This window comes from Lycium barbarum, chromosome 12 (assembly GCF_019175385.1).
Source record: "Lycium barbarum isolate Lr01 chromosome 12, ASM1917538v2, whole genome shotgun sequence".
In the NCBI taxonomy this organism is placed as follows: Eukaryota; Viridiplantae; Streptophyta; class Magnoliopsida; order Solanales; family Solanaceae; genus Lycium; species Lycium barbarum.
Genome location: NC_083348.1, coordinates 18,116,518 through 18,128,081, shown reverse-complemented (window position 1 = coordinate 18,128,081; position 11,564 = coordinate 18,116,518). Strand labels below are relative to the sequence as shown.

At 32.1% G+C, this 11,564-nt stretch overlaps 1 protein-coding gene across 1 annotated transcript; it reads right to left on the bottom strand.

The window, feature by feature from the left end:
- Positions 1-297: 297 nt before the first annotated feature.
- LOC132624153 (uncharacterized) lies at positions 298-1,201 on the bottom strand. Its single transcript, XM_060338976.1, has 3 exons — positions 1,000-1,201; positions 787-896; positions 298-702 (listed from the first exon to the last, which is right to left on the bottom strand). Exons 1-3 carry the CDS (start codon positions 1,199-1,201, stop codon positions 298-300), a joined length of 717 nt encoding a protein of 238 aa, XP_060194959.1.
- Positions 1,202-11,564: the final 10,363 nt, after the last annotated feature.

Below are 11,564 nucleotides of genomic sequence, written 5' to 3'. Positions count from 1 at the left end.
TGGTTCTTCTTGGGGCTGCTGTTTTGAACCTATTTGGTCTATAATTTAGGACCTAAGATTGGGATCCTTAATATATTTAAGGAGGTCAACAAGGTTATTACTATCTAATACATGAAGACTGGTTTCACTAAACTGGGAAACAAGTTTATAAAACTCATCGTCTTCCTTAGTTTTAACACAAGGTTGCCCTATTTGGCATGGTTGACCCTCACCTGAACTAGAGGAGATATAACTCTCATCATCTAAAACCCTAATATCTTTATCTGAAGAGGGGTTGGAAGAACTATCACTCTCCTTTCAAGAATCATTCTCTGGTTCTCGGTCTGAATTTAACAAAATCTTATATAAAGATTCTCTAAGATCATCATCTATGTTAAGGGCTTTAATCTTTTCCTTAACCTTACAGCTCTTATAAAAATGACCTACTCTACCACACTTATAACAGGATTTTGGGTTTTTGGATTTAATAAAATTCTTTCTTTCTTTGAAAGTCTTTTTGCACCTAGCTTTTTTCTGCAAGCGCTTCTCCTTCCATTGTTGGAAGTTTTTAAGCTTCTTCTTATGCCTATGAGGCTTCTTAGAAGATTGTGAAATGTCCAGTCCAAATTGTCCACAAAATTCTCCTAATTGATATCTTTCATTAAGACCATGGCACTTGATTTGCTGGTTAAGCCTAATTTCATTACACAAGGCTAATCCCTCCTGCATTCAAGTATCAATTAATTTACCATAAGTATAAGAGTCATAATTAGTACTTCTTTCCCCTTTCCTAAGAGCTTTTCTAACTCTTTCTGCAAAAAGAGGAGGTAGTCCATCTATAAATTTGGACTTCCAGTGGGAGTCATTACTCTCTGGTAATTCCATAACCCTGCAAAGAAAAAACATCTTTATACCACCTAAATGAGGTTAGGGTATTACATCTAAGGTTTTGAAGCATGGTACGAATAGATTCACTATTATCCGTCCATCTTCCTGAAAAATGTTCAACAATATTAATACTCAATGTATAAACTGCATTAGCAACAGGTGCTTCATTACCTCCTTCATGTTTAACAGCGGTTAGAATAGAATGACGTCGTGTTGGGGTTAAATAATTATCCCACCAGCCTTTTAATTGACCAATAAAACCAACGATAATCATATCTGCAATAACTCTTTCAGTATTTTGAGGAACTTTGCAGATAGTGTTGTATATCAACATCCTATGAATAGTACAATAAATCTGATGTTCACTATAACCGTCAATATTCCATTCATATATTTCCTTACCACTATAACAGTTGGAAATAACATGCTCATGCTCCTCTAATAAAACATCTTAAGGAGTTGGGCGAGGATAATAATACATCCTATAGGTAGGCTTACCAACATAATATTAATCAATTTTATTAATATCGGATGCTATGCGAGCCTTGTAATCAATATCAGATAAATATGCGTCGTCCTCTGCTATTAAAGGACTGATCTTTAAACCTTTAAATTTTTCATCTAAAAGTTTTTCTAATTCTGATAAAGGTTTTAATTTAAAATCATGAATCTCAGGAGGAGGCTGTATGCTTGGAGTAGCAGCAACTTCCTTCTGTTTATCCTTATCAGATATAGAAGTCTTATTAAGACATGTTAAAAGTTTATCAACTTTTTCATGAAGTGAAATATTTGTTCACCCAAAATATTCATATAAATATTGGAATAATTTTGTTGTCTAACCGTATTATTAATATATTTAGTTATGACAAGTAAATTATCACTTTCAATTAATTTTGAAAAAGCTGCAAAGTGCAAAGTTTTATCATCTTTGCCTATTTGAAAAGTTTGTTGTGGAGGAAATACAGTATGAATGACTTCTCCATTAGTCAATTTATAATCTCTTTCGAGAACAGAAATATAATTAGCCAGATATTTTGCCATAAACCAAGGCACAAAAGATATAATCTTATTTGCTTTGGAAAGATCGTTATAAAATTCATCTTGGAAAATTATTGTTTCCTCAGGTTTAAAACTTTCAAAAAACCATTTTCTAAATGGTATCCATTTAGGAGTATAAAACTCTTTGCTAATTTGTAATATTGCAGGTGATCCCCGACTAAAATCAATTTTTTGGACTTGATCCATTAAATACTTGAAAAATCCATGTTCGACTCAGTTAATTCTGGGTCTTTAATACCAGTTACAATATTATCCTGGTTGATGTTTAAATTACCAATCCTAATAGAATCAGTATCTCTTATTTGAGAAGTAGATGCCCTTGATGGCAACTGCACAATATAATCAATAGTTGATATATAAGATCGACAAGAAGACATAGATCTAAGTAGACTAGAACGAACACTATTATGTTCAATATCTTCCAAAAAAGGTGTAGGTTTATGAAACCTTAATTTAACTGTCCCATCTGGGATCTGTTCAATATCTTTCAAAAAACTACTCATAGTTTACGGTCTTCGAGTGGCCAAAAAATGGATATTACTTATAAATTACCCAAAGCTTATATTTGTCAAGACAAAGTTTGTATTCCTGAAAACTTTGTATTGGTAAAAATTATTTCAAATCAAGTCATATTGGGTACTCTATTCATTCATAAATTATTTCCTATTCAATGGATGGATGATAAAGGTTTTATAGGAACCTATGATGAAAAACCAGTAAAATTCCAGTCTATAACTAAACCTTTTTCAAGGATTTTAAATGAAATTAAAGATAGATTGATTAATAAACATCAACAGATTAATTTTCTTAAACAAGAAATTTACACTCTTCAAATTGAAGATGTTTTACAAAATCCTAAATTACGGGAAAAAATTGAGTTTATAAAAAATTAATTTTCTTTACAAATTTGCAGTGATCATCCTAATGCTTTTTGGGACAGGAAAAGACATATTGTCACTCTTCCATATGAAGAATCTTTTTCCGAAAATAATATCTCCACTAAAGCGAGACCATGTCAAATGAATTCCGAATATTTGGAATTATGCAAAAATGAGATTTCTTCTCTTTTACAAAAACGTCTCATACGATCTTCGAAATCTCCATGGTCATGTACAGCTTTTTATGTTAATAAGCATGCTGAACAGGAACGAGGAGTTCCAAGATTGGTGATAAATTATAAACCCCTTAATAAAGTGTTAAAGCGGATTAGATATCCGATCCCTAATAAAAAGGATTTATTAGACCGTCTTCATAATGCGATTATATTTTCCAAATTTGATTTAAAATCAGGTTATTGGCAAATCCAAATAGCCAAAGCAGATAAATATAAAACTGCTTTTAATGTTCCAATTGGATAATTTGAATGGAATGTTATGCCATTTGGGCTGAAGAATACCCCTTCAGAATTTCAAAAAATTATGAATGATATTTTTATGGACTATAGTAACTTTATCATTGTTTATATCGATGATATTTTAGTATTTTCAAATACTATTGAAATGCACTTTAAACATCTTGATATGTTCAAGAAAATTATCATACAAAATGGTTTGGTTATCTCTAAGCCAAAAATGTCTCTTTTTCAAAAAAAAAAAAAGTTAGATTTTTGGGTCATAACATTGAGAAAGGAAAATTATTCCTATTAATAGAAGTATTGAATTTGCTTAATTTCCTGATATAATTACTGATAAAACTCAACTCCAACGATTTCTTAGAAGTTTAAATTATATTTCACCATTTTATAAAGATTTAGCAAAGGATACATCTATTTTATATGATAGATTAAAGAAAATTCCTAAACCATGGACTGATGCTCATATGCAAGCAGTTCAAAAAATCAAGGGGAAAGTTAATAATCTCCCTTGTATTACTTTAGCCAATCCTAATTGGCAAAAAAATATTGAAACTGATGCCTCTGATATTGGCTATGGAGGAATACTTAAACAACTTTCTCCAAATGATAAACAAGAACATTTAGTCCAATTTTATTCTGGCAAATGGAATAATAGTCAAAAGAACTATGCTACTGTAGCAAAAGATATTCTTGCTATAGTAAAATGTGTTCTAAAGTTCCAAGGTGATTTATATAATCAAAAGTTTTTGATAAAAACTGATTGTCAAGCAGCTAAATTTATGTTTAATAAAGATTGCAAACATGACGTTTCCAAACAAATGTTTGCCAGATGGCAAGCTCTTTTAGCACTATTTAATTTTGAAATACATTATAAAGAGGGATCAGATAATAGTCTCCCTGATTTTCTCATTCGAGAATATTTAAGTTCATAATTTTCATTTTCTCATTTGCAGGATGAGGCCCACATTGACACCTCCCTCTAATAGAGGAAGAAGAAGAGGACAAAAAGGAACGGGCAGAGACACTGTTCTTGCCCAAATGGGCAATAAAAGGCTAATAGCCGACAATATTGCAGAAACTTCTGGTAATACTCATAAACAAATCACTTATGCAGAGTATCTTGCTTTCATAGAAGCACAGAAAAAAAGGGATAATATGCCTCCATCATATTCCAGTGCTCTCGTAGTTGATGATAATGAGGACACTGATTCGTACGAAGAAAATATTCATCAAGAATTAATAATTCTCCTTGAAAATGATGATCTCCAATGAAAGGATGAGCCTTGGCAAATAATGCAAAGGTATTTTGATACAGCGTGATATGCTACGCCGACTTATAAATATCGGATGAATTATGAAATGATCCTTTCATATACAGGGTCAGCTGAATTCCAGCATTTTTATCCTGCTAATACCAAAAAAGTTTATAACTTTTCAAAAATTATTATAAAAAAAATATTATTTCCAAATGAATGGGGAATAATCCCATTAAAAGACAGGGATTATATCCACCCAGAACAAAAGGTCCCAGTTAAATTTAATTATTGAGATTATGTTGAGAGCTTTAATAAAGCTTTTCTATATGAGAATCCTAATAGGAAACACTCGTGGTTTATAAAAATATGTGCCAATGTTTATAAACAGGGCATTCCAAATTGGTTTTATCAATGGTGGATCCATTATGGTCCAACCGTGAAATCTTTACCAGAACCCTTTAAGAGTTTATATACTGAATGGGTTGATGTTTCTCCAAAAATTATAGATTTGGAAAATAATATCACTTTCTCTGAAGAAATTTCTAATATTTATTTCTTCATTGAATTCTCCATTCCATGGATTATGAAATGGTCAGTTGAAGTGGGTTATACCACCCAAAATATGCCTTGCTTCAACAGAATTTTTTATACAAAATTCTAGAAAAAATTGATTCAAAAATCAAAGGAAGGAACTATCCCAGGACCAGATTTAATAAATCAGATTAAAACCACCATTACACATTATAAGGACTCCATTAATTCCAGACAAAAAGAGATTTCTAGTCCTTTTGAGCACATTGCTCGAAAAATTAAAATAAAGAAAGGAGTAATTCCCCTAGAACAGCTCATAGCCACATACATAGAGGAATTTAAATTTAATCTAATGCAGCATCTTAATATGAAAGCTATTTCTGATACATCAATGGCATCTGTCGGTCATACCACTGATAACAATGATGAAGAAGAGGAAGACCATAATACTCAAGTCTTAGCAGGAAAATCTAAAAGTCCATCTAATACCGAGGACTATGAACAATTCATGGCTCAATTCATTGGCCAGCCGGAAGAATCTTCCAGCTCTGCAAAAGACAAGGGCAAGTCACCGATGAAGTAATTGGTGGGACCCGCCACTAGGCAGGTACGTTAATATAGAGGGAATCTGCTTTTATAAAGCAACTTTAATTATTTAGATTGTAATAATTATGTTTCTTCTTTTGGTCACTTTCGGCCACTTTTACTTTTTCTTTCCGCTTTTACTTTTTATCTGGCCATAATGTTGTCGGCCATTTATTTTTAATTTTGTTGTTTAGTGTGTTTGATCCGCTATATAAGGATCATTCTTCTTAGGAAGAAGGCAACTCTTGGATCCCCCAAGTACAAGCTCTCTCCCACTCTCCCTTGTAAATCCCCCTCTCATAAATAAAAGTTTGTTTATACAAATTCCATCTCTGCTGAGCACAACCTTCACCCTTAAGGTATAAATTTTTATTTTTATTTTTAAATTTTAAAATTTTAATCAGTTCATGTTTAGCCTTATAGGCTAAATACTCCGTTGAATTATGTCACACTAGACTACTGAGATCATGGTAATAATGCTTTAATGCGTCATGATCAAAGCCAAAACATGATGTTCAAGGTTAGGTAGAGACTGACCCAGGTGGATTGTTCATAACCAGGCGGTGGTCCTGTTGTTAGCCCGCTTAGCCGAGGATGGCGTTTTAGGGCGTTTGTTAGACTTGTTCTGGTAGGAACAACCCCAATGCCAGGGTTAGTAACCTAGTAAAACTGCTGTTACCTAGATGACATCATGCGGCGGCGGCGCGATCCTGCTCCGTAAGTGGTATCAAGGGGCAAGATCAAATTTTTAGTGATCTTGCCCCTTATAGGGTAACCCATATAGATTCATGCATATTGGGTTAGTGCAGGTTGCATTTAAACCTTTAACCTTGAGAGATTTACCAGAAAGCTTTATAGCAGCTTTAAGAGATGGAAGAAATAGAAACTGAAAGAAATCTCTTATAGGGACAGTTCAAACAAGTTTGGCTTATGGTCCAGTTTATTTTAATGCTTATCCTAACTTGCAGGTATCTTTGCAAGATGATAATTCTTTAGATGCTTTAATATTAAGTATCAAATTGTATGGTTATGATTATATGCCAGGTACAGAGGTAATATGCATCTGTTATAGAATATATTATAAACCATTATATACTATGAATCCTATGTGTAAAATCATGGATTTAAAAAATGAAACTATTTTAATAGAAACTAATTTTGGTAAATCCAAAATTATGACTCGAAGACCTATCAAATGGGATGAAATAGATTTTCCCAAAGAGTGGGTCATTGAAGGAGCAACACCTCCTCAAAATGTTTTTACTGAAATTTCAGAAATTGAACAGATCCCAGATGGGACAGTTAAATTAAGTTTTCATGAACCTACACCTTTTTTGGAAGATATTGAACATAATAGTGTTCGTTCTAGTCTACCTAGATCTATGTCTTCTTGTCGATCTTATATATCTCCTGTTGATTATATTGTGCAGTCGCCATCAAGAGCATCTACTTCTCAAATAAGAGATACTAATTCTAATAGGATTAGTAATTTAAAAATCAACCAGGATAATATTGTAACTGGTATTAAAGACCCATAATTAACTGAGTCGGACATGGATTTTCCAAGTATTTAATGGATCATGTCCAAAAAATTGATTTTAGTCGAGGATCACCCGCAAGATTACAAATTAGCAAAGAGTTTTATACTCCTAAATGGATACCATTTAGAAAATGTTTTTTTGAAAGTTTTAAACCTGAGGAAACAATAATTTTCCAAGATGAATTTTATAACGATCTTTTCAAAGCAAATAAGATTATATCTTTTGTGCCTTGGTTTATGGAAAAATATCAGGCTAATTATACTTTTGTTCTCGAAAGAGATTATAAATTGACTAATGGAGAAGTCGTTCATACTGTATTTCCTCCCCAACAATCTTTTCAAATAGGCAAAGATGATAAAACTTTGCACTTTGCAGCTTTTTCAAAATTAATTGAAAGTTATAATTTACCTCTCATAACTAAATATATTAATAATATGGTTAGACAGCAAAATTATTCCAACATTTATATGAATATTTTGGGTGAACAAATATTTTCACTTCATGAAAAAGTTGATAAACTTTTCACATGTCTTAATAAGACTTCTATTTCTGATAAGGATAAACAGAAGGAAGTTGCTGTTACTCCAAGCATACAGCCTCCTGAGATTCATGATTTTAAATTAAAACCTTTATCAAGATTAGAAAACTTTTCGATGAAAAGTTTAAAGGTTTAAAGATCAGTCCTTTAATAGCAGAGGACGACGCATATTTATCTGATATTGATCATAAGGCTCGCATAGCATCCGATATTAATAAAATTGATGAATATTGTGTTGTTAAGCCTACCCAGAGGATGTATTATTATCCTCGCTCAACTCCTCAAGATGTTTTATTAGAGGAGCATGAGCATGTCATTTCCAACAGTTATAGTGGTAAGGAAATATATTAATGGAATATTGATGCTTATAGTGAACGTCGGATTTATTCTACAATTCATAGGATGTTGATGTACAGCACTATCTGCAAAGTTCATAAAAGTACTGAAAGAGTTATTACAGATATGATTATAGCTGGTTTTACTGGTCAATTAAAAGGTTGTTGGGATAATTATTTAACCCCAACACAGCGTCGTTCTATTCTAACCGCGGTTAAACATGAAGGAGGTAATGAAGCACCTGTTGCTAATGTAGTTTATACACTGGTTATTAATATTGTTGAACATTTTTCAGGAAGATTGACGGATAATAGTGAATCTATTCGTACCATGCTTCAAAACCTTAGATGTAAGACTCTAACCTCATTTAGGTGGTATAAAGATGTTTTCTTTGCAGGGTTATGGAATTACCAGAGAGTAATGACTCCCACTGGAAGTCCAAATTTATAGATAAACTCCCCCCTCTTTTGCAGAAAGATTTAGAAAAGCTCTTAGGAAAGGGGAAAGAAGTATTAATTATGACTCTTATACTTATGGTAAATTAATTGATACTTGTATGCAGGAGGGATTAGCCCTGTGTAATGAAATTAGACTTAACCAGCAAATCAAGCGCCATGGTCTTAATGAAAGACAACAATTAGGAGAATTTTGTGGACAATTTGGAGTGGACATTTCACAATCTTCTAAGAAGCCACATAGACATAAGAAGAAGCATAACGACTTCCAACAATGGAAGGAAAAGCGCTTGCAGAAAAAAGCTAGGCGCAAAAAGACTTTCAAAGAAAGAAATGATTTTATTAAATCCAAAAGTCCAAAGCCTGTTATAAGTGTGGTAGAGTAGGTCATTTTTATAAGAACTGTAAGGTTAAGGAAAAGATTAAAGCCCTTAACATAGATTATGACCTTAGAGAATCTTTATATAAGATTTTGTTAAATTCAGACCAAGAACCAGAGAATGATTCTGGAAAGGAGAGTGATAAGATTCTGGAAAGGAGAGTGATAGTTCTACCAACCCCTCTTCATATGAAGATATTAGGGTTTTAGATGATGAGAGTTATATCTCCTCTAGTTTAGGTGAGTGTCAACCATTCCAAATAGGGTAACCTTGTGTTAAAACTAAGGAAGATGATGAGTTTTATAAACTTGTTTCCTAGTTTAGTGAAACCAGTCTTCATGTTTTAGATGGTAATAACCTTGTTGACCTCCTTAAATATATTAAGGATCCCAATCTTAGGTCCCAAATTATAGACTAAATAGGTTCCAAACAGTAGCCCCAAGAAGAATCAACTGTTGTAGAAATAAGAGAACCTACGGGACCTTATTCTATGGCTGGAGTTAAAACAAAACTCCTTCAAGAACGCCAGAATATCATAAGTACCCCGGCAATCACCCATGATTTGGAGAGAAAGGTTCATAACCTCAAGCACGAGATTTCCACCCTTAGGAGACACCAGACTACTTTAGATCATAGGGTCTCGCAACTTGAAGGAAAAGGAAAACAAGTCATAGACACACCAGTTTATAACACTATCGAAGACCTTCCAGTTGATAACACCGTAGAAACTGTTGCTACGGAGGAAGAAGGAAATAGTGGTAATCCCAGTTCCGGTTTTTTGACAAAATTGGATATTATTACTTCTTTCAAATTTTTTATAAAAATTACTCTTTTAATTGATTATAACTTCAAAAAAGAATTTACTGCTCTAGTTGATAGCGAAGCCGATTTAAGTTGTATTTAAGAAGGATTAATTCCTTCAAAATATTTTCAAAAAACTACTCATAGTTTACGGTCTTCTAGTGGCCAAAAAATGGGTATTACTTATAAATTACCCAAAGCTTATATTTGTCAAGACAAAGTTTGTATTCCTGAAAACTTTGTATTGGTAAAAAATATTTCAAATCAAGTCATATTGGGTACTCTATTCATTCATAAATTATTTCCTATTCAATGGATGGATGATAAAGGTTTTATAGGAACCTATGATGAAAAACCAGTAAAATTCCAGTCTATAACTGAACCTTTTTCAAGGATTTTAAATGAAATTAAAGATAGATTGATTAATAAACATCAACAGATTAATTTTCTTAAACAAGAAATTTACACTCTTCAAATTGAAGATGTTTTACAAAATCCTAAATTACGGGAAAAAATTGAGTTTATAAAAAATCAACTTTCTTTACAAATTTGCAGTGATCATCCTAATGCTTTTTGGGATAGAAAAAGACATATTGTCACTCTTCCATATGAAGAATCTTTTTCCGAAAATAATATCCCTACTAAAGCGAGACCATGTCAAAATGAATTCCAAATATTTGAAATTATGCAAAAATGAGATTTCTTCTCTTTTACAAAAACGCCTCATACGATCTTCGAAATCTCCATGGTCATGTACAGCTTTTTATGTTAATAAACAAGCTGGACAGGAACGAGGATTTCCAAGATTGGTGATAAATTATAAACCCTTTAATAAAGTGTTAAAGTGTATTAGATATCCCATCCATAATAAAAAGGATTTATTAGACCGTCTTCATAATGCGATTATATTTTCTAAATTTGATTTAAAATCAGGTTATTGACAAATCCAAATAGCCGAAGCAGATAAATAAAATGCTTTTAATGTTCCAATTGGACAATTTGAATGGAATGTTATGCCTTTTGGGCTGAAGAATGCCCCTTCAGAATTTCAAAAAATTATGATTGTTATTTTTATGGACTATAGTAACTTTATCATTGTTTATATCGATGATATTTTAGTATTTTCAAATACTATTGAAATGCAATTTAAACACCTTGATATATTCAAGAAAATTATCATACAAAATGGTTTGGTTATCTCTAAGCCAAAAATGTCTTTTTTTCAAACAAAAGTTAGATTTTTGGGTCATAATATTGAGAAAGAAAAAATTATTCCTGTTAAGAGAAGTATTGAATTTGCTTCTAAATTTCCTGATATAATTACTGATAAAACTCAACTCCAACGATTTCTTGGAAGTTTAAATTATATTTCACCATTTTATAAAGATTTAGCAAAGGATACATCTATTTTATATGATAGATTAAAGAAAATTCCTAAACCTTGAAACTGATGCCTCTGATATTGGCTATGGAGGAATACTTAAACAACTTTCTCCAAGTGATAAACAAGAATATTTAGTCCAATTTTATTCTGACAAATGGAATAATAGTCAAAAGAACTATGTTACTGTAGCAAAAGAAATTCTTGCTATAGTAAAAAATGTGTTCTAAAGTTCCAAGGTGATTTATATAATCAAAGGTTTTTGATAAAAATTGATTGCCAAGCAGCTAAGTTTATGTTTAATAAAGATTGCAAACATGACGTTTCCAAACAAATGTTTGCCAGATGGAAAGCTCTTTTAGCACCTTTTGATTTTGAAATACATTATAAAAAGGGATCAGATAATAGTCTCCCTGATTTTCTCACTCGAGAATATTTAAGTTCATAATTGTCATTTTCTCATTTGCAAGATGAGGCCCA

Excerpts from the sequence above, each read along its gene's own strand:
- LOC132624153 (XM_060338976.1), bottom strand. The coding sequence starts at position 1,201 with ATGTTGATATACAACACTATCTGCAAAGTTCCTCAAAATACTGAAAGA. Across the intron at positions 897-999 it reads TAATGCAGTTTATACATTGA|GTGGTATAAAGATGTTTTTT; the intron begins GTATTAATATTG and ends AACCTCATTTAG. Across the intron at positions 703-786 it reads CTCCTCTTTTTGCAGAAAGA|GAGGGATTAGCCTTGTGTAA; the intron begins GTTAGAAAAGCT and ends ACTTGAATGCAG.